General features: G+C 37.2%; 1 protein-coding gene across 15 annotated transcripts in view; it reads right to left on the bottom strand.

The window, feature by feature from the left end:
* SVIL (supervillin) overlaps nucleotides 1–24005 on the bottom strand; it is a 142900-nt gene that overhangs the window by 23597 nt on the left and 95298 nt on the right. For 9 of the 15 annotated variants that reach the window (XR_007505778.1, XM_049798160.1, XM_049798162.1 and 6 more), the window contains 9 exons: nucleotides 23601–23771; nucleotides 22938–22972; nucleotides 21735–21796; nucleotides 21203–21342; nucleotides 18833–19085; nucleotides 15667–16237; nucleotides 13940–14159; nucleotides 8267–8396; nucleotides 4097–4174 (listed from right to left, as the gene is read on the bottom strand). Coding sequence is in view for 14 of the 15 variants with exons in the window: in XM_049798160.1 (XP_049654117.1) it covers nucleotides 4097–4174; nucleotides 8267–8396; nucleotides 13940–14159; nucleotides 15667–16237; nucleotides 18833–19085; nucleotides 21203–21342; nucleotides 21735–21796; nucleotides 22938–22972; nucleotides 23601–23771 (1660 nt within the window). In the remaining variant the exon portion in view is untranslated. The remainder of the gene's footprint in view (nucleotides 1–4096; nucleotides 4175–8266; nucleotides 8397–13939; nucleotides 14160–15666; nucleotides 16238–18832; nucleotides 19086–21202; nucleotides 21343–21734; nucleotides 21797–22937; nucleotides 22973–23600; nucleotides 23772–24005) is intronic. The other 6 variants (XM_049798155.1, XM_049798156.1, XM_049798159.1 and 3 more) reach the window with 4 other exon arrangements.

Here is a 24005-nt window from a genome sequence, read left to right as displayed (position 1 = left end):
TGAAAAAGAAAGAATAATTTTCAATAGCTGGAAAACTAACATGAGCCAATGCAATTGTCAGAAGAAGTTTCAGAAAAAATACACCTGGTAATTGGGAATAGTTTAGAAAGCTTTCACAAGTGCCAAATGGCAGCATTTATGGAGGAATAAGTTGGTCAAAGCACATTCTGGTTGGGAGAAAATATGGCAAGAAAGGTAAAACTTGACAAGAGTTTGAGTGCAAACTTTATTTCCAAGTGAAAAAAAAATCTCAAGATACGAAAGAAGAACATACTCAAATTTGTAACTGTGACATTTTGACAAGGGGAGCTAAAGACCCCAATAAAAAGCTGAAACAAGAACTAGTGCATCAAGAATAAATAAAAGCTTAGGAAGACAACAGCTCCAATGCAATTTTTTCCATTTGAAAAAAAAAAAAAAAAAGGTGGTTACATTCAATGAAATATCCTAATTTATCATGAAAAATACATCCATGTGTTCATTGATATCTTGTTTCAGACAAATGATAAATTCCTAAAATGAACTGAAACAGAAAAAGGATCAGAAGAATTGGCACCCAACAACATGAAATAACTGGAATAGGAGATGCCCCAAACACAAGCAGTGAATTTTAAAAAAAGCCTTTGAAAATGGGAAAATGTATAGGACTGATAGAAACTCAGATAGGGACAATATTTAGAAGAAGTAAAACAAAAGCACGTAGGCACAGGTCACACAAGCTGTGTGTTGTTCCAGACACTCACGGGCTGTAAGACAATCAAGGAAGAATCAAAGCACAGGCACGTAATTAGTGCCATTCCACATGGCATTATGGAAAACAGGTTTAATCAAAATGGTAAGTTTGATGAGATCAAGTATGATTAAATATGTTAACACAGTTACTTCTGATTTCTTTAATATATTTGACTTAATCACAGATGACATTGAGGTTTTTTGAGCAATATAAAAATATCAGTGAGGCTTACAGGCTGCAAACTAGTTAACTGACTGAAAAACTATTTCTAAACAGAAAAGAGCCATGAAGTGATCTGATTCATCTCAACTTTGATCAAAATATTTTTGTGCACGTGGAAAAAAGATATCGTTCTACTAAGAAGACTCTCGAGACAACACCAACATACAAAAGAGTGATAGAGAATACATAATCACGTAGATGGGTAAAAAAAGGTTATCAGAAAAATCTGGTAAATGAAAAGGGAAACAAGCAAAAACCAGCCAATTAGGAAGATGGAAAAAGATGATAAAAATTCCCATGGAACAGTTCTGAACAGATAATCTGTACTGCAGTAGCTCATCCATTTCCAGCCTTTATACTTCTATCCAGGATGCTGACAATTTTGAAAGGTTTCGGGAAAGGGCTAAAATATGTTTTCAAGATTTGAAAAAAATCTACCTCAGATAAAATCAGATGAGTATTTATTTTTACTGAAGAGAGGTTTAAGAGTTAAGTTTTACCCAGCAAGAATAATTACACATGAAAAATTATTTAATATTGCAGTGAATTTTCTGTATGTTGACAGTTTAGAATAAAGACTGTGTATTTTTCTAAAAGATCTGGTTTAAGTCTGAGAAGGAGTTACAGGCTTGATGCAAGAACAGTCAGAAAAAAGGAATACTTTTTTTCCACTGATTGGCTAGGTTGGATGATGATATTGGTCTATTCTAGCACTGCAACACATTTCTTGAGGGTATGCACAGGCACTGCACTGCTTTTGCAGCATCAGTTCATGCTAAGAAAGGGCCCACATCTAGGCAATGGTCCAAGTTGTACCCTACAGTTTTCCAGTCCAAACAGTATCCCCTTTAGGTCACATGAACACAACTGAGAGTGGTCTGTCAGCATGCTGGCTTGTTGTTTGGGGTTTTGTTTTGTTTTTTAATGCAAGAAATAAGAGAATTCATGGTTTTCTATGCTGACGATCAAGACCGCCCCTACCTGGTAGAGTCCAAACCAAGAATGAACATTAAAAAAATGTATTTTTCAAAAGGGGGATCCATTTAAAACCAGTGTTATAAATTATATAAAAGAATCCATAAGGTATCTATTTGCTTTTAATACAAGTAACTTCTCCAGTTTAGGCTCCCAAGACAAAAAAAAGCACAAGAAGAATCCAACAGTTGTACAAGTATGGAAAAGTTTCTGCACTGTTTTCCTCTACAACTTTATATGGGTATTGTTTTAAAGGAGAAAACTCAAATGCACAGCTTTCTGTTCAAAAGTGGTTTGAGCAAAATAGAACATACTCAGCTCACGTTTGGTATAAACAACAAAATGATTAATTGTGCCATGCTAGGAGGAAGCAGCTTTCTAAGAGGGCAGGATGTAGCTCACCACAATCAATGGAAAGATGAACACTTTTTCGGTGTTCCCCTTTTAAGATAGATGGGATGAACAGCACATTGAAGGACCTCCTCTCACTACTGGAGGCATATTACGTTAAGTTAGATTAAACATTTACCTTCTAGATACATAGAGCTGGTAAACTCTGTCACAACAAAATGAATGTTATCTGAAGTAAAAGGTAATAAAGCTATATTAAACCCAGAGCTTACAGAGAAGAGGTAAGACTAACACATTTCAGTCACTAGCCCCAAATTTAATTTTTAATTAAAAAAAAATTCAGAATAAAAGATCATCCTCAAAAATGGCTATCAAAGTGAATGTGAAAAAGGTAAATATCTGTAGTCAAAATTTTTATTGTAGTTCCAGTAGCCTCTGCCATAATCATCATCCTTTGTTCTAGCAGTGAATCCCTGCCCCTTGAATTCACTGCCATTACACATGCTGGTCAGAATGCTCCCCACATGGGACATACACTGTGTTTTGTGGGGGAGTGAAGAATGCAATGGATTCCTTGTAGCACTACAACCACAGATCTGAGCTGGGAGGCAAGGGACAAGGAGGTGTAATAAAGCAGAATTAGATTTGCATAGATCTATTGAGACCATCCAGTGAACTCTCCTTGTTTTCTCATGTTTTTCTTCAACTTGTTTCTTTGCCCACTGCTACCTTTGCTTTTTTTACCTCTGATCATGTGAAACAGGTACTGTTTGCTCAGATCAAGAATGAGTATTCTACTTCTGCTCAAAGACAACTTTGTTATGTAGCTCTAGCTGAAGAAAGTTTATATTCCTCATTATCTTTTAACTCTTCATAAGTAAGTTCTTCAAATTGTTTATGATGGAATTGCAGAGGTATGGACATGATTTTGAGGAACACTTCATGTGAAGCTTCTCTAACATTTATTGGAACAGCAGCAGAACCCTATTCCCAAGCAAACACAAAGTTAACTCTGTTGCCACAAGTTGCTTTGGGAGTGCGCATCTTAGATCTGAATGTAAATTTCTGTCTTACTCCTCCCTCCAACAATTAAATAGGAATTTTATACAGCATTTCACCTTCCATCTCCAAGGATGACGTTCATCAGAAATCAGAGAGCTTGATTCTTTCAAACTAGTACTACAGACCTTAAGGGGGGCAGGGGGAGAGAGAGGGAGAGGGAGAGGGAGAGGCAGGAAGATGCAACAGTCAGAGAATAGAAGCAGGATGTGCCAAGGCAAAAATCCTTTAGATAGGGACTAGGGAAAAGCACTACAAGAAAGTCACCTCTGAACAAAAGCAGCTTGTTTTTTTTTTTACAGTCAGTAAATTAGACGAGTTTATATCTTACATTGTATATGTGCATTACTTACAGAGAAGTCAGGGTACACAGCATTTTATTCTAAAATAAATGCTGTGCAGTTACACATTGCTCCTTTTATATACCCCTTTTAACAACTTGAAAGTTTCCAGTGTTAGAATGAATGCAATAATGTCTCCTTCATTTACTTTCTCATCTATATAGTCTTAACAGATTTGGTTGTTTTTTTAAAAGTTTTGTAAGAGAAACACTAGCAGAATGTATATTGAAGAAGAGTACACAGCATAGTGGCATAATACTACATTTCTTTAACCAGCTTAGTAAATGCTGCTTTAATCAGTTAAGAGGATTATAATTTCCTATGTAAAAAAAAAAACACAACCCAAAATCCAAACCTGACAAAATGTGCCTACTTGAAATTGTTGAGCATTTAAATTGTGCAGAATTTTGCTCACCTGATTAATAGGTAGAAAAGGATGAAATTTATGGAGAGCGGGTATAACGGGAGAGTAAGTAGAAGCATATACAGGTTCCTATGACAAGGACAGAAGCAAAGCAAAGGAATTAGAAAAGAACTGGACTATCAGAAATGGAGATGGGGGAGACATAACTCATCTTCCCCTAGTTTATTAAAATGGAGTAAATCTGAATCTTTTAATCTTCTAGAAACGTGTTCCCTATTGGAAAGCCAGAGATCAAAAATGTTGTCACAATACATGTTTACCAAAGCCATTACATGCAGGAATTAAACAAGTTAGTAACAATATCATTACAACTCAACACAGAACAAAACAGCACAGCCAGAAGATACACTTTTCATATGCTGATAATTCTTCTGTCTCTGTTTTCATACACCATTAAATTTATGAACCATGTCAACCACAATGTAAATAATCCTGCTGCAAGTTTAATAAGACCCTGCTAAATAACAAGTCATCTACTTTCTGGATGAAAGAAAAGAATGCTTACTAAAACTGGGATACTCAAAAGCCATCTGGAGGGAATTGCTAAGCCCACAGCACTCATCGAAGGCAAGTTCACCATTCTATACAAAGCCTACAAATAACCCCTGCCTCAGAGCTGGGCTTACCCAAAGCTCATTAGACATGGCTTTATCATCTATAATTCTTCTTCCTTTCTATAGGTTAAAGCAAATGTGGAACATTGCACAGAATATGGGTAAATGCAGCTCGTTAGAGTGGCTCAAAATGAAGCCTAATCATTATTGAGTTTCAGCTTTGATTAGAATGGGATACAAGCACTTGGTGGATATACCATATATGAAATGGATAAAACTATTACCACAGCAAGAGACTAATATTTTGCCTAAAGGTCACTTTTTAAGGTCTTAGCCCCTTTAAGATTTTTACACACTTCATCTCTGAGCAATTTTGAATTGATTGTTCAGCCCTAGCCTTTAATACCAGTGCTGAGCTGCAGTTTGAACTTGCTATAAGAGGTAAGTGCATTTCAAATGTCATTCACTGCTTTAATGTGACTGTAATGCAGCTGGTAATCACATTAATCAGGGACTCTGTTAAAAATGGCTTACTATAAAATAGAAATTTTCATTCCAGTAAACCTTGCTATTTTGATACTAAGAAAAGATTTTAAAGTTAGTTAATTTTTCTACCCATGAAAAAACCCAACAAACTGGAAGTCTTCCAGCCAACCTAAGATGATAGATACAAATATACTAAATCCAAAATATTTTTCCCAAATAAAAGCGATTTTTTTCCCCCAGTAAGATATTCCTCAGTATACAGTTGTTCACCTGATGTTAGGGCTATTCTTTGCATTCTCCAAGTATGTTTTACCATACATATAGATAATTTAAGAAGTCTCACAGCTTCCAACAAATTTTCCTCCTATGTGCAGCAATCATCAAAATAGATGCTGGACCTCCAGGTAAATCTCAACTTCCCCTCTCATCTGTATCTCCTTGAGTTGATTCCTTACTCCCTTCCCCCCACAATTTGAGGTTGCTCTGTCAGCTTTTCCATGAATTTTATAGTTTCTCTACAGTTTAGCCTACATATAAATGACTATAACACATCTGGAGAAATATCTCACCATGCAGACAAGTGTGCAGAAGCATTTTGACTAGAAGTGATCAAACAGCACTATTTAATGTAACTATTTTCTTAAGAGTATGAACCTTTCAACTTTTGTTGTTTATAGGAAAACTAAATGTACTCTAATAACTTCTATTTTATATAGCTATGCTTCAATAATTAAATCTCCAGAACAAGTTAGATAGCCTTTTAAAAGAGACACAAACAAAAGAAAACCTAAAAAGGTGTCTGACTACATTAACAGGAGTGACATACTGTAACTAAAATCTTCAGGCATTACTTCGAACCAGCAGGGCATGACAGAAGTTTACACAGTCTTGCCATCAACACATGACTGCCATGTGTGGAAATGGTATTTTAACTAGCTCAAAAGACAGTAATCAATACAATTCCTGCATTTTTATTGCAATCCAGCAACAGAAAGCACTAAGATTCCTAAGTACATTGTAGTCTCAAAGCTCTTCTACAAATAGAGACTTCAGTGGCACACTGCTTCATGGTCCTCAAAGGATAATAGCCATCACATTGATTAATTACCAATAATAGTATTTCCAGATTGAAAGGCAGGCAGCTGACCTGTTGTAAGCAGTGTGGTCAACTTAGTAAAGCTTTACATTATTTTTCATGTATCACATAATGAATCAGCATCAATACAGTTCAGGGAGTTGTGTATCTAATAAGACCAACATTTTTTCTTATACATCCAACATTTCACCCATTGGCAGACATGCAAATCCTTTGATTTAGGCTCTAAATATCCAAGAGCTAAGATGAACCAACAGAGTGGGTGACCCAGTGTCACAGAAACTCCCACTGCCAGCATTATCACTTCAAAGCTTGTACCCTTCAAGCACTTCATGCTTGCTTACTTTCTTTAAAAGCCTAACTTGTGCTATGCTGAGTGAAGTTGCTGCACATGGTAACACAGCAGGGAGGATATGGGTGCTGGAGCTAGAAGAGAGAACAAAGGTTCTGTCTCTGCCTAAATCTTGGCAGCTGCTTAAAGCTTTTTCTCAACCCCATTGTCTTCAGTTGGAGTACATTTGTTACCTGATCTCAACAGTTGTCATTCTGGAGACTTGCCCGTTAAAAATGTGACCAGTTTTGCTTTCCTCACTGAAACTATTTTTGCTTTAGGACATCCTTCAAAGTAGCAGCTGGATTTTTGAGCAAGTCCACAGGGCAAAACCAAAACAAAGCCCATAAACCAAAATGCAAAAATCAGCTTCCTTGTTTTTCTGTCCAGTTAACCCACAACCATTGATAAGTCACGTGTTCAGGCACAGATTTATCCTTAATAATGACAGATTGTGTAACAACTCCTTGCTTGTAATATACTGATGGAACAGGAGACTTTTTGTTATTGTTTGCCTATAGTATTTAACAGAAGCAGCATTTTCACAAGTAAATAATTGGATCCAGAGATTTCTGTCCCCCCTAGTAAAATTTACAACACAAATTTTATCTTCACTTGTCCTCTGTAAAAATACTCCTTCAAAAATTAAAAGCTTTTGAAACGGCCTATTGTATCTGACACTAATTTTCAAAATACTAGACTCAGAAAGGAAGCAAGTCTTACATTAGTCCTGTAGTTTGAACCAGCAGTCCATTTTGAAGCAAATCTCCCAGACATCCTCAGTTTCTGTGCTTTGGTTCACATGGCAGAACGCACAGACTTTTGGATAAAGCTAAGCCCTGAAGCACACTCCAGGATTCCCATGTAACACCACAGCTGCTAACCGCAGTCAGGCCACAGAAGCAGACTAAATTTAGCTTGAAGCAAAACATCACTGAAGCAAAACAAGCAAGTACGTCAAACATAGCAGGTCCTCATCAGTAATCGTTCTGCTTTACAGATCCACTCCAGCTGGGCAACATAACTTACTCATGTATAGACATAGCCAGAGTGTGCTAACAATGTGGACTTCCCTTTCCTCTACACCTTTCCACCCATCTCCCACTCTATTCACTAACACTGACAAGACAGATAAAATCCTTGTCCAGATGGTTTTGGCTATCCACAAACACCAAAGATAACAAACATGCAAGATAACCAAAAGCCAAATGGCTCATGAATGCTCTGGTACCTGCATTTCCTCAGTGTTTCTAGGATCCAAAATTACTGCTCACAAAAAAAGTATATGAACAGAGAAAACATAGCTTTAGGAATCTGAAATTTTTACAAGCTCATCCACGCTAAAGAAGACACCTGAACTTAAATGCTTAAGCCAATTTCATTGGGGGGTGGGGGGGGAAGAAACACTTAAATCTTTATACCTGTAAACATTCCAGAAGCCTTACAGCCCCGCTTACTGGTTCAAAATGTGCTGATGTAAAGACACTGTAACCAATATTACATGTCCCAAGACAGTGAAGACATTCGCGTTTAAAGAGCTCTCATTGGGAGAATTGTTTTTTAAACAAGCCTGACAACAAGAGGAATAGCAGGAGCTAGTAGCTAATATTAGGCATGCCTGTCTAGTTGGATGCATCTTCAAAACGCTGAAGCATTTCAAGCAAGATGTTTTTTCCAAACAAGGATAGAGTTACCTTCTTCAACAGCTGCTCAACTTCTTGCATCTGCGCACTACGATCAGTGACAGACACTTTTGCATACTCCTGCTTTTTGCCGAGCCTGCTCTTCCAATCTTCCTCACCACTCTTCTTCAGCAATGCTAACCTAGAAGAAAAAACACATGCCAACAGGTAGCTTTAAACACTGTACTTCCTGTTATCCTCAAAAGCTACCCTTATTGTTTCACTAATGCTGCATTCAAGAAAATCTGAAATTAAGTTTTCTAACATTATAGTTATTTACATTTTATACACATATACAAAGCTCATAAAGTAACATCAAGTCTTTACTGAACATGTTCAATGGGAATCATCTGTCAAAACACAGACATCTAGATTTGAGACAGACACCCCAGTTAATTTGTATAGTCAGTGGAAATTGCCAATACAGTCAAGGGAGACCAAGGTACGATGCAGATCATTGTAAAGTAGACATTTAAATAGGTTAGATTAATCACTGCCTTTTTCCCCTCCCTTCTGTCAATGAGGGACAGAGATTGACTAGCTCAGCTGTGGATGCTACGGACGTCCAAAGTTAGTAAGACAATTCCTACCTTTCGTCTTTATTGTACTTAGTAAAAGATTTTAAAAATTATTTTCTTTAAAACCCAAGAAGAAAGAGGTCTATTCACTAGGCACCCACCAATTAGGTCTCATCAAACGCAGCAAAGGACAACTCTGCACTTACTGCTTTCACTAGAACTGCAGCAACTGAGATTACAATCAGACTCCTGTGGATCACTTAGTATGTCTTTGCTTAGCTCAGGCATTGCTGTGACAGATCAGTAGTACCAGTGCACTGGTAACTTGGTGCTAACTACACTATAGCTGTGAAAACTATCTGCAGGATTCAACTCATTTAAAGGATGTCTTATGTTTAAAATGTGGATTACCATTCATCTCAGGTAAGTAGGATATTTTGAAAGTGCTATTTCCTAATCTAGAGCAAAATTCTGAATATAGCACAAAGGGACACTGGCTCTGGTGGGATCAGCATGTAGATTTATTTTGCTAGAATTAGAACCTATTTGTCCATACAAACCCTGAGGTGATTACTTTTGGGAGTACGGGAAGTCAGTTAGGAATACGAGGTCTACACAGGCATGATCTTCAGTTTACCTTCCTCAGAAATTAATATTTGTACAAATCTTCTAGCTGTCAGAAATCATTCTTAGTAATCCATAAAACGTATATCTGCAGTACTTGTACAAACAGTTGCATTGGTCCACTATTTTGGTTGAATTAAGTTTTACTACATAACTTTCTTTAATCTAGGGCATTTCAGTAAGGATTATACAAAGCCCTTAACCCTATTAATATTTGTTCAGTAGTTAAACCTATTTTGACCACAAGATATGGAGATTCCTTTTTAGAGATGCGGTTACTGTTACCCTCACAGTTAAGTCTTGTCTTGAAACTGAGGAGAAGGAAAGGGTAGGACCAAATAGGTCTAACCAGAAGCCAAGTTTCAGGCAGCTGCTTCCTCCAAAAATCTAAGGGGTGCAACCATGCCACTGACCTATTCAAGGATGACCAATTAGTCCTAATGCAGTCATCTGAGAAAAACTGAGAATGCAGAAAACAGTAAATCCACAGAATACAATGGCACTAAGAGTGTTAGTATTCAAGAAAGCAGTTATTTCCTCTCTTCCTGCCCAGGCAGGCACCGCTGGCAGGCTTCACATTGCCTGGTTGCTTCATACCTCACAGCACGGGATGAGTAGGGGTGAGAAGGACTCACAATAAGGAGTTGAGGCCATGGTCATTGTTTCCAGAGCGTATACAAGATTTCACTGCCCAGAACTAATCTTCTGGAGTGCATCCATGCATGTGTGAAACTGTGGAGGAGACCAAGATGGGACTGAATTGCCACCATGCAGTTGAATTATCTTCAGTAGTTACGTTCTCTCAGGTAAGCTTTGCATAGAAGTGATCTGTGATAATTGAAGCTGGAAGGCATTTTGGTCAGCTTTGGCCTAAGATGTGTTTGGTTTTAAAAATGTCTATAGCTGCTCAGCATAGTAGGCAGAACACAAAATAATCTTTTTTTTTTTTTAAACCTGACATTACTGCAGGGTAATTGCCCTAGACCTTTGCCCCAACCAGCTTGGTTGATCAGGAGGAGAAAATCTGTAACTCTGAGAATGCTTTTGTGTCTGGAGACTTTGTTTTCTCCTCTGTCATGAGGATGGATTCATATTAGCCCTCCACTCCTCGCTTCTATATGTAATGACACAATTAGTTCTTAAGAGTGAGAACACACGTTTGTCTGTTTTGAGCAATGAAATCACCACTTAAAGGAACATATAAGCCCTATATGCCATTAAAAACTTCATTGCTGTGTAAAACCTAAAGCTGTGCATTTGTTTCAAATGATGGAAACAGCAATAAACACAGACTGCCCTGACTCAGCAACAATTGGAGGACACCCTTTTGTATGAATAAAGATGCAAGAACTACTGAATTGGTTCACACAAGCAAGCCCACCAGCTCAGTAGCTTAACTCAGAGTAGATAGCAGTTGATTCTTTGGCAAGTCTGCAAAAATAAGGCAATTATTGGGTCTAACTCTTGGATTGTTTAAGTCCTGCTTCCTACTAGTTTCATTGCATACCTCTAGTTTTCCACTTTTGATAAATAATGAATTCATTATTCACTTTCACAGTTCTATTCATACTGCTTTTGCCTCCAAAAGTTCCTTTTCCAATCCAAAAAAATCAGTTTTACTCTTTTCTTGAAAGAGAAAAGCTTTTTATATATATCTGCCCATCTTTGACAGCTTGCACCGTGTCATTTCACCTGCTACTAAGAAAGAATATCTGCCATCAAGATAGAATGATCATCATCCCAGAAGTGTCAGGATGAGTTCAAAGCAAAAGCTTTCACAGCTGAAGGCAAAATATTGGATTAATTCTGAAGGGAAATAGAAACAAGATTTGAACAATGGTTTTGCCTAAAGAAGGAGCGTTGTATGAAAGGCCTCGGCAAAAGTCCTGGCAAAAAAACCATCAAAAATGACACCTTTCTTCTGTAGCAATATTTTAGTATCTTAGCTGGTAGTGTTATCCTTGAGACAGATTAAACTGAACACATGGTTGGCTTTCACGTGTACTCCATTGGCTGCACTTGACCAGTTCTTTGCAGCTAAGTCATAAATCCTAGAGGCCAATATGAGATAAGTAACTATAAAAAAGAAGTTGACTGTTAAAGAGCGCATAAATTCACTATAGGTGGGACTAGTCAGAATAAGGAAGTCTTGCTCTGGCATCCATACATCAAAAAAGGTTGAAAATTAAGTTTAGGTTGGGCTCTTCCTGAGAAGGAATGAATGATAGCAAGAGGTCCACCAGAAATTAGAGTTATCTGTAGTTTTTTAAATGGTGATTGTGACATGCAGCTGATTTCGAAAGTGGAGCTGATAGGGTGGCCTTCTAGCAACTTTGGTCTCCATAAATGCACAAAGTCAGGTAGTTACATGCAACTGATGTTCCATTCGACGTCCTCCAAGACGTTCCTTTTCCTGAAGGCAAGACAATTAAAAAAAGGTTTCCACCACTCATATATAACACATCAGTGGACTGGCCCTGGCTGCCTAAAACAAAACACAGCCAGAACTACTCAAAGATATGAGCCTTTGCTCCCTCTCACCTCCAAGCTGCGTGTTTGCAGAAGAAGAGAGGATAGGTGTCTTTTCTTCCTTGAAAAATAATGATTTTCGTTCTTCCACATAATATAGATAATTCTGAAAATGCAAGGCATGCACTCACTCCACAAGGATAATATTAGTTCAGTGAAGTAAGTCTGTGGAAAATCACTTTAGTCCAGACCATCCTGCCCAAATATCATTACATCTGTGGAAAAGCTGTTCTTCCATAAGGTGAAAGAATGTCTGACACAGCCAGAAAAATCCACTGGATGGGAAGATGAAGTTAGTGAATGTGGAAGGAAAAAAAAAAGTCCAAACTGTAATAGTTAATCTTTAGCAGAAATGTTCTTTGAGGTTTATGAATACTTGGCATCAGCTATAGCCAAGCAAAAGAAAATGACTGGTTGTATTTTAATTCCGGGCCAAGAAGTAGGCTACTGTGGTATTTTGGAAGGCTAAAACTTTTTGATACCAGCTCTGCCACTTACAGAAGTTTGTAGAAACAGAATATAGAAGTTCCTGACAAGACAGCAGGTATCTTCTTTTGTCAGCTTTGGGACTGACCAGACAGTCTTGGAGGCCTAACGAAAGCAATTCCAAATTGTGTGTGTGACTGACAGTCCTTGACATCAGTTCCTCAAGAGATCAACTCAACTGAAGCATTAAATTTAGGACTGAAACAGCTGCTAATACTTGGATCTTCCCTCCCCTCCAATCTCTTTTTGCCCACCAGAATCAGGGAAGGCAGATCATTTACCACCTATAAAACAGAATTTACTGGTCCTAAACCTTATCTATCAAGACAGCTGACATATTTACAGAAGGGGGATGGGGGGTGTGTGTGAAGGTTGCTTTAAACTAAATAACAACAGTAAACTGAAAAAGGTAGGTACATCCTGCAGAAGAGGGACTAAGACTGCACAGCTGTTGTAGCTGCCCCTGCACACCCTCTTTATGTTAAGGGTATAACAGGGAGTGGGGATGCTCTATAAATGAGGATGACTTACATACTCCTTGAAATACATGAATTTAAGAAGCATGCTTTGGAATCATGTTTAAAACAAAACAAAACAAAAAAGGTTAGACGTTCTAATATCACACCCACCTCACCGAGTGAGGGAATACTTTTACACAGTGAAAGTTTAATTGAGCAGCTATTTTTATTTATTGGTTCTGCTTTCACTGCAGAAAAACTGAAGTAAAAGTAGGCCTGTGTGTCAACCTGAAGCAAATAATCATAATTTTACTTACTGGACAGCTACCAGATCCTTTTGCAATTTGGGGCTGAATTTATACTCTCAAAATTTTAACTAAATTAGAATGAGTTTTACAAGTACTACAGCAGCTGTTGGAGCTCCAGCCACGAACTCCTACTGTCTACACAAACACAGAACACTTAACATTCTGTTTCAGATCAGAATGATCTTGGGTTGGAAAAAATATTTCTAATACTCTCACAAACCTGTCCAACTAATTACCCTTTTAAAATCCCTACAGTATGTTCTGAGAAGTCAAAATGCCAACCATGTATTTCTGAAGTAGAGGGAAACATCACAGATTCTGTCCCTGTCTCCCTGTACTCAACTTATTGAAAAAGAGACTCCCATAGACCAACAAAAATTTATTAAAAAAAAAAAAAAAATCACATTATACCTTGTAATTGAAAGCAGAACCTGGGGAATTATATTGAGTATATCAGTATAAATGCAACTAGAACATATATTTTTACAACTCATTTTCTGAACTACTTATTGATTATTCAGGTGGCTCTTTCAAAATCAGATTATCACGTTCTTTTGAACGGTAATTCTCATTCACCACCATCTGCGTTATAAGCATGTCAGGCAGATTAGCTGCATGTTTCTGCTGTTAGTATTTGACATTTAATAAAGCCTAATAATCACTGCTTAGCTTTTTCAGAAACAGGTTTAAAGCTTCTCTTTATACCACCAGTCTAATAACTGTACTTACAGAGATTATTTTTAAAAAGTGAAATTTAAGTACCTTTCCTTAATTGACATTGTTTTGCTGGAATTATCAAGGACATCCTCCGTTGTTTGTGCTTTGTTCTCTCCAACAGAAAACATCTCACAGGAATTCTTATAAAATTTGCCTTCCAATTGTTCAGAGAGCTCCTGCAGTCTACAGGATGCCACAGCTGCAGTTTGTGAAATTGTCCTTGTTGCTGATGTGCTGCGGAGTTCAGAAGTAGGCTCAGCGTGGTCTGCCCATTCAAAAGAAAAGTGCTGAATTAGACTTAGTGCTATTCTCAAACATATTTCACATTACTAATACTGAAGCAGCAAATCTGGTTTTTAACATGCAAATTGCATGCTATCCTAACGGAGGAAAAATTTCTGGCTAAGCTAGAGTACAAAGATTAATCATGCAATATTATCTGCTGCAAAGACTGGCCATTTGTGACTAAAGTTCACATGAAGCCACAGGATATCATGTTCAATATACAATTCTAAGCTTCATATGGATGAGGCATGAACTGCTGCTCCTGTCATCACACCAACAGGAAAACAAATGGACAGATGAAAGTGAGAGGGGAACAAAGAGTCAGGGAAGAGAAGCAGACAAAACTTAAATAAGAAATTAACTTATTGGTAAAGAAGTTTAATGCATTAGTAGCATACTGGGAGGACATTTAATAGCTTAATAAAGGTATTATTTTCTAGGAGGGTGTTGGGGGCTTTTTTGGTTTTGTTTTTTCAAGCAGCAATTAAACCAAAGGAAAAACTGCCTTGATGAAAGATAAATGCACCATTTCGGTTATCCTTAAGGAAATATAAGTGATCTTAATTTTTCTCTGTCAAGTTTTACAAGCACAACACCCCTCTGATACACAACTGCTCCCGTTTTATCCTAGTCTCCATTTCCCCTGCAGTCACTGAAAGTTAATTGGATAGAATGGACACTGCTTTTAAGGAACACAGGCAGAACTATACCTTCCTCCCTACACCTGTTTGAAGATCATTACATTCAAAATAAATTAACTTCACAGGATGAAGACAAAAATGCTCCTAGCACTACCGGGTAGTGTGGTCCTGCACCCCATCATAATAAAACAGAAAAGTAATACATCTTTCTAAATTCAACAGAATAGAAGGCTTCATGCAATGACCAAATTGACTGATTGTTTCCAAAGTACTTTAAAGATAGGTGAGTTTACTTATAAGTTTGAATTATGCTGTGCATATAGAAATGTAATTGCTCTGATAATTAATTGGTTTATATTTTGTCACCACACTGAAAATAAAATAATAGTAGTTTTGCAAAATTAGTTATCTGAAAATTATCCACTACTAGCTATATATGTACATATGTAGTTAATACATAACTATATATGCATGAGAAGGCAACAATTAAGAGCAGACACTTGATCCAGAGCAGCAAGTTTATTTTGCTCAGCATTTTGGAGGGCAGGGGCAAGGGCAAAGGAAGAAAGGATGCATCTTAGCTTCAGCATATAATACCATTTCTTTCAAAGTAAGAAAATTTGAATAAAATTGAGCTATCTTTAAAGGCTGAAGAATTGAAAGAATAACAAAGAGAAAACTGTATTTATAAAACTTAAGATTTCACAGGTATTTCTCTACTTTTAAGCAGTGTTAAAAAAGGAAACATAACCACCCTTGATAATGCTTGAAATAAAGATGTTTAAAACTAGAGAAACACCACCATTTGCTGAATGAGACTACACCAACAGCAAGTATATACTGCACCTCTTTGCAAAGTCTTGCTTTTCGTAACACTTTCCAAATCCATCTTTTCTTCAAAGGACTGGCCTTCTTTGACTTCCCATTTACCTTGCATGCCACTATCGATTTCCTTCTGTTCACGAGGCTGAAAAAGTGCTTGTGAACTAAACAGTTCTGTGCTGCCTTTCCTCAGGAAACCGTATGTTGTCTCTTTATGGTAGTCTCCTGTTTTTTCAGGAACAGGATGTGTGGTTTCTTCATCAAAGGAGCTGTACTTCGTAATTTCATTAGCTTCATGTGCTAGAAACCTCTTTCTCTCTTCTTCATGCTTCTTTGATGCTCTTTTGCTTTCTAGCACTTCCACTGAGGGCTGCCACTGTTCTGACTTCTGTGTGCATTTTCCTGAAGAATCCGAGTTTTCTGCTGAAGAGTGGAATCTCACATCAGCTCTAGCAGCAGCACTCACGCTTCCATCACTAGCTGGCTTTGTGTGCAGGTCTCCAGCATACAGTGGAGAAAGGGTAGATGCCATCGTTGAAACCGATGTTGCAACTGCAGTTGACAGGGGAGTAATTTTTCCACTTTCATTCTGTACCTATGAACACAAAAAAACCAAAGGGACTTAAAAGCTCTGAAATCATCAGATTGTGAAAACAGTCTAATTGCATCAGTTCTTCAGAGGTGCTTCTGAATGAGCATAGTGCTCTATAAATATGGACTAGAAACAGATAAGGAGAGCAACAATGCCCCCTAATTTGGCTGCAGGTGGATTATTTCACCCAGGGAAGAAACAACTGCATGTGAACAGCAACATCTTAGTAATAAAGTGTGTATGTGTAGCATGCAACATGACATCGTGTCAGGGCTCCATGAAAAGGCTCATACTGGCATGGTACTGCGCAGCACCAAGGAAAGAAATTAGTTCAGGTTTCAGACACTGAATGACATGCCATGTGCCCAGGCTAATCAACTCTGCATCTCAGCAGGACTAATTTGCTTTGGCACAGCTCTGCTCTGATACGGTTATGCAGCTTCTAGCTCTGGAGCTAGCTCAGTGCCAGAGAGAAACTCTGCTCTGTGCTGTCCTACATAGGGCAGACATTCCTGACACTTCTGCAACATAGACTAACACTCCTGCGTGAAGCTGATTTAACTCTTTTTCAAATAGAAACATTGGCTTTCGTGTACATCTCTGAGCACAGTATTTGAATCTAAGAAGCCTATTACAAAGCCTCCAAATTTGCTTTGCTGGCCTCCACAGTGGAACAATTATCTTTTCTACTCTTCTAACATAATAATATTATAAAGTTTTCCTAGAGATGCTTAAGATGCAAAATTTTTCTGAAATGCAGAGCTTGGCTTTGTCTTCTCCAAAGGAGACAAAAGCTATGAAAAAGACTGACAAACGTGCCTTCATACACATCAGGAGAGGTTTTTTGTTTGGCTTGCTTTGTTCGTTTCTTAAACTGCAGGGCTAGTGAACAGCATGCAAAAGGAATAGATAAAAGTCACACCAGTAGTAGGAAATGAACTGAAAACTAAAAATGCACATGCAAATTCCATAGAGCATGGACAACACAGTCATTCATTAAACAAATCGGAAAGCAGAGCAAAGACTACTACACTAGCTCAAAGATTCCAAAGAAAGATTACGAAAATAGTTACCAGTTTACTCTTTTTCCATTGCATCTATCAGAATTAGAAATTTAGACGAGATGAGAAAAAGGATTTCAGCTTCAATTACAAGATATTTACATTTACAATTATGTATTTTGGTAACATAACCTCTAGTTATCTATTTCAATACCTTTCTTCTGTTTCTTCCTAGAAAAACTGTAACTGCATCTCAAAACATCTCAACGCTCCAAATGAACAGTTCACTATAGAAAGTCTTTTTGAAAATACACTCCCACTGAACTTGGTTCAGAGTCAACTCTGGTTTCTTTTCCTAGGTTCAGAAAGAGATGACAAAACATGCTTCCTCTGCATTTACTTGCTTGAAGAGCAAATCTGTTCTGTAGAAGTCTGAGAAACTAATGTGACTGTCACTTCTTTCCCACCTGTTTCAGCCCATTTCTATTGACCACCTTCCTTGGCCCCAAAGATGTTAGTGACATAATCATTAAAAATGCCAGGCTGTGACAGTGGTTGTCACGTGGGAAATGAATGGAACAAGGACTACGTAAGGTCTGAAAACCTTGCTAAAATAAATTTGACAAATATTTACTATTACTTCATGCCCAAGTAGGCATAAAGTACAATTTTATATCTGTACAGCTTTGCACCAATATTGTCAGAGGACTCCTGCCTTCTCACTATTCTATTATTATAACATGGAAAATGTATAATCATGAATGAAGCATATAGAAAGAGATGGGTAGGAACTTTCTAACACTCATATTGATCCAAATCCCTAGAAATATGACATGCATAGGAGTTGTGCTTCACTGTTAAAGTGATTTCTTTTAAAGCTATAATAAGGGACTGATATTTCTGCTATTGTGAATATCAGCTCTGAAAGACCACTACTGGGTCATCTTATGCTCAAACTTCGCTAAAAAGTCATTCCTTTGCAGTTCCAATTATATGAAGGATTCCAGAACAGGAAGCCCAATTCCACTGCACATATTAAATAATTTCATTTTGACTTCTGAATTTCAGAAGTATTCTGCTTTTAGGGGACACCCCCCCCCCCACAAACTCCCCAAAATCAATGCCCCCTCCCAGAGGAAAATGGCAGACTACGTCCTGACTAATAATGGAAATATATGGTGCTTTCAGGAAAAAGGCTAAAAGTTGCACGACAAAGCTCCAAAATTCCCTGAAAATACATCTAAAGTATGATATGTATCACATTTTTTTACCCCTTTGGTCATAAATTTACTTTTAGAAGATGTGTAATATTCTACCGGAAAAGACAGACACTGTGAAAGGTACAGCACGCACTAATCAGGAAGAAGATATACTCTTGAATTACTTAAAAAACACACCAATGAAGTTGAACATTTTAGAGGATGTTGTTCCTCAATGTCAGAAGACTGCTTCCTGACAAGCTTTTTTTCTGTGAATAAGTCATGACCCCATTGTGTAGCTCAGAGCAGAGAAAAGGCCAGCTTTTATGGCATCTTACACTGAAGCTATTTTCTCCAATAAAAAGAAACAAATGAAAAAGAGTCAAGATTGCACTTACCTGCTCAACTTCTCCAAGAGTGACTGGCTGAGTCTGGTAACGAGCATTCATCCTCCTGTGCCTAATATCTCCTCGACTCCTCGTGGAGATGGCCCTAGATACTGGTTGAGACAGTTTGTTAAACAAAGCCATCTTTTCTGCCAAACTTAAGGTGGAAGAATCTGGTTCATCAGACTGATCTTGCCCCATGGCCTCTTTGGCTGCTCTTATCTCCTCTTTAGCTAAAATTTTTTGGTGTGCTGATGCCTGCAAGCTGAAGAAACAGAACTGGAAATGAGTTTTGAAGAAGCCGTTATGAAGTTTTAAAGTCTTAACCTGATAGAAGCAGAAGAACTGCACATGAAGCACATTAGCCAATGTAATATAGCAGCCTAAGTGGTTGTGCAGTGGTTCAACATTGGCATGATGAATTCTAATTCAACAGCTGAAGATTTAAAAAAAGTTAAATTTTCATTCACAAATTCATTTGATTAGGACACAACAGTTTTTCAAAAGGCGAACACAAAACTGAAGAGAGGCTTTTCAGACCAATCTCTTTACACAGAATACAGAACTATGGAGAGGCATTTAAGATGCCTGCTGTAGAACAAACACAGGTTCTACAGTTCAATTTACATAAAATTCAATTTTATTAGAAATAATTTGTGGACCATATAAGATAAAAACATTTAAAAGTTAGTGCTGCTTTTAGATTAGCATAAATTGTATTGCCTTTTATAATCTGAAGTGGAACAGAATTCAGACTATCTTTTGTTTTATCTGGGGTAACTCAATAACAAAAAATAGTTTTGAAATATACTTCATTAATTTTGAGGATTGTTTGACCAATGCTGAAGGCAGACACATTCATTCTTAAAAGCTGTAACTGCATTTGTCTCTATAATAATATATTTTATTCACCTCTAAAGTAATATATTTTATTTACCTTCAGCGACATTTATGTAATTAGTAGTGTTCTTTCTTTCCCCGCCCTCCCCTCCCACCCCAGCGTGGTCTCTGCTAAAATTCTCTCATTCAGAACAGGCAAACAGTATTCTGCAACTTTACCTATAGGTGGTGCAATTTCTTATCTTTCCTTTAATTTTGCAAGCTAAAAAACCCCCACGTATGTAGAGACAGACAAAAGAGGATATGTACTGCTTGTGAAATCAAGCACCCAGTTTGGTATTTTCATCTCAAGGTGACATAACTGTATAAAAAAAAGTACAAGAGCAAAGAAGCTTCTACTAGGTTTGCTTTACATGCAAATTCACTTCTTTCACAAAGAAGAATATGCTTCTAGCACAGGTAAGTGTGGTTAGAAAGGTCCTGAAAACAGATGCTTGACAAGAAAAAAAGCTGCATTGTTTTATCATGCAAACATAAATGAAGTTGACGAATGTTTTAAATATTCTTGAAACAAGTATTGACTTGACACATTGAAAAGGCATTCAAGACTTTAAAGATGCATCTGCTATTGAGGAATCTTGTGCTCCATGTAACATGCACGTTTATCCCCCCCAGTACCTGATAGGTTGTACAGTGCTCTTAACTACAGTGGGACTAGGTACTCTTGTCACTACTGTGTGGGTATTCACAGAACGTGAAGCAGGGGTAGATTCACTTTAAAGAATTGCCAAGGAGGGAAAATTCACAGGGAGAGAGAAGAAAAAAGCATTAAGAAAAGCAATACATTAAGCGTTAACTACAGAAAAGACCAAAACCAAACCAAACCAAAACAGAAAAAAAACCAAATAGCAATGGTTTTTAATTAACTGAGTTATCTTCTGCAACCTTTGCAAAATAGCTTCAAATACTTTGAAAAGAACTAAAAACATAGAAGAGCAAACAGGTTGTCTCTTGAAGTTACTCATTACCCATAATGTAAGCTATCTTTTAATAGATCATTAAGTTAACATCCATTTACCTTTGTTTAATTTTCCCCCAAAATGGCTTTCCTTTTTTTCAGGAAAATTTCATGATGTATGACCAGAGTGCAAGAAATGCATTTCCAAAAAATACATTTGAGATTTCAGAGTGTAAAAGGTTTTCCCCAGTACAAATACATTCCATAAGAAACTGCAGATTTCCCTCAGCACAGAGTATCTTTTTCATTTGAGTTACAAACCAATGCTATGATTAATCATGTTTACCTAATCTACAGGTTCATAAGCTTTCTGCCAAATTACAGTTCATAAAAGTTATGCTTTACTAGTCCCTCTACTTCCAAAAAGGAATTTCAATGTAGTTCCCCTGTGGTTCTCAAGGAAGTTGACCTTCAACAATATATGTTTTCCTTGCTACAAAGTTGTAAACACCACATATATGGAACTTACTCCCAGATTTAAAAGCAGGAACCAAAGTTAGAGCCAACATATGTACAAGACTTACGTAGCTGCAATGACCACTTCCTCACTGGTAATTGGTTGTGTGTGCGACCTATCCTGCAAACGCCGCAGTCTTCTCTCTACTGCTGAACTTCTTGTAGGTGGTTTAGAAACATTTTTCATTTCAAATGATTTTTCCATTTCCTAAGAGGACATATGTCATAATCAAAATCATGAAAGAAAAATTCTAAACCAGTACTTTCTTTCTAGCTTTCTTGCATGCAAAGTAGTAAATTTACCAAATGCCCATCTCTGAATTAGAAGCAGGATGTAATTGCACAGTAGGCATCACAGAGTTAAAACTAACTACACATCTCTCTAAATGATGTTCTTAAAGAAGGCTGTAAAGCAACAAGCCTACTGTGTAGATAGGTGAGATATCTAAAAAAAAAAAAAAAAAAAAAGAAATTAAAGAAATTACATAGCTTAGACTTGGTTAACTGCATTACACTTCATTCTAATGCACTTTGGGTTCTTCAGCATCTTGTATATGAAATGTTAAACTCAGCCTTCTATTAAGAAAATGTAATACTTACTCTAAAAAGCAGCCTCTTTGCAGCTACACTTAGTTTGGCTCGGTCATCTAATTTTTCTTCGTCTACACAAAAAAATAAAAGGAGGCTTAATGTAATGAATCAAGCTCATATTAAGTGCAAGGGTTTTTTTGACTAAATGATTTCTGAACTCCTCAAAAATTATGTTTTACTAAGCCAAGAAGCACCACCAGCAAATAACTGTAAATCCCTTTTAACAAAAGACTTACTGTAAACCAAATTTTGTAAACTTCACTTGTATTTACATGTATTGCATCAGAGGAAAATTCTTGACAGGATTTGAGAACAAAAGACTTGTCTTCAGGACAGTTCACATGCTGTCAAGTTATCCAAACAACCTTTTATGAATAATCAAATTTATTATATTAGCCTATGATAGCACATGGACTAAGAAAATAATTAGACCCAAAGACTGTCTTAAATGTCAATATTCGTCCTGCTGTATAGAACATCTATTTTGTACTAGTTGACCACATGAGATGGTCTCTCTTGGAAACTGGTAATTCTGATTACCACCTTGTGTCTCCATTTTTCAGAGGCTCTACTGGTATCCTTAGGAGCTGAAATCAGCATCCTCCAGATCCAAAAGCCAACATCTCAAAGCTGCAGAGAATATCAGCTTTCAAATAGCACAAGGCATTAAATCTAAATTTAGCTACTCATGAGATTACCTACTTAATTTGTACCAGACTTGCTGAGAGTGACAAGAGGGAAAGAGAAGCAAGATGGCAGACTGAATGATATAATTTAATAACCAGCATCTTGCAACTTCCTTAGCTAGAAAACACATTACCAATATCAGTTTCACCCTATAGTAAAGGCTTTTTTAGGTATTAGTCCTAGACCACTGATTAAAATGTGTATTTTTTTTTCTTCCACTAACTAGCTTATTTATTGTCTAAATTGGAAAAAAAACCAACCTATGTTCAAAAGTGTCAAGCCATTCCCTCCCACGCCTCCCATACAAAGTTCAGTATCCATAGACAGACTTTTGGACTTAAATGAATTTGAAATCAAGTCTGTAGTAGACATGGCCCAAGGAAAAGTGATACTTCAGACATATTATAGGTAATGATTATTATTTTCAAGTGGACTTTGTTTGCATTATCAAATAGTTCTCCAGTTAAAACAAAACACAACATATTTGCTCCCATTTCTTCCTTAGAAAATAGCATAGTAACATACCTTCAGCAGTTGGTATTTCCGCACTCAAAACTGATCTAGTGAAAAATTATCAAACAGAAAGAAGTTAGTTGGAAACGATATCTCAAAAGTTAAATTCAAACTCCATCTGAAGTAGCAGGACCTCAAAAGTCTTAAGAGCGGGAAAACTTTATCTATTTTTCAAGTTTCAACAGTTTCCACTTCGACATCCTTTAATAAAGCAGAAAGGCAAGCAATTGCAGCCAAACTTAAATACAGTAAAGGAAAATGTTTTCCAGTTCATCTTGAGGAAGATAAAAGTTTAAGATTTGCTGCCAGCTCTTTTAACAAAACATGTAGATTTGGCTGTTTACAAAAAAAGTAAAAGATAAAGCAGAGTAGATGGAAAGGAAACTCTTTATATATAAACAAAAGTATTTATCATTAGACAGAACCAGACAGCTATAATACTTTATGATGATTCACTGTTTGCCATTTTACACGGGGCGGGATTTGCAATGAATTGGTTTTGTCGGCAGCGTTTTGGTTTTTATTTTATAAGAAGCTATAACAAATACTTCATTGTTTTTAAAGAGAAACAATAACCTTGCAAAATATTTATGCTAATAATGAACAAAGTCTCTTCACAAGCTTGTTTATGTCTACCTGCACCAGAATGCTACACATAGCTACGTACATGCCTACCTATCTGTCTCCTTTCGTTCTGCTGATGTTATAGGTTGAGTTTTAAATCTCTCGGAAGTCTTTCTATTTTCACCAGGAGAAAAATAGCGCCTTGGCCTTCGTGGCCCTCTTTCACGGTCACCATTGGCAGACAAAGTGCTACTTGCCGTTGACATCTCAAACCGAGACTCACTTTTAAACCACATGATAGAAAGCGCATAGAAAAGAAAATAGAAGAGAGAAGTAAAGCATAGATGTAAGCATCTCAACAATTCACTAGAGATCACTCTGCATGCTCCTCCGGTAACATGCGCAGACATACACATTCCAGCTACCCCACATCACAACTTGCACTAGCAAGCAGAAGCACAAAAGCAGGATTCAAACCATCTCAGCCTCCAGTACACGCTGGTGAGAGCTAAGCTG

The sequence above is a fragment of the Accipiter gentilis genome, chromosome 4 (assembly GCF_929443795.1).
Source record: "Accipiter gentilis chromosome 4, bAccGen1.1, whole genome shotgun sequence".
NCBI lineage: Eukaryota > Metazoa > Chordata > Aves > Accipitriformes > Accipitridae > Astur > Astur gentilis.
The sequence above is the reverse complement of the archived record's forward strand: the minus strand, read 5'-3'. Positions and strand labels throughout refer to the sequence as shown.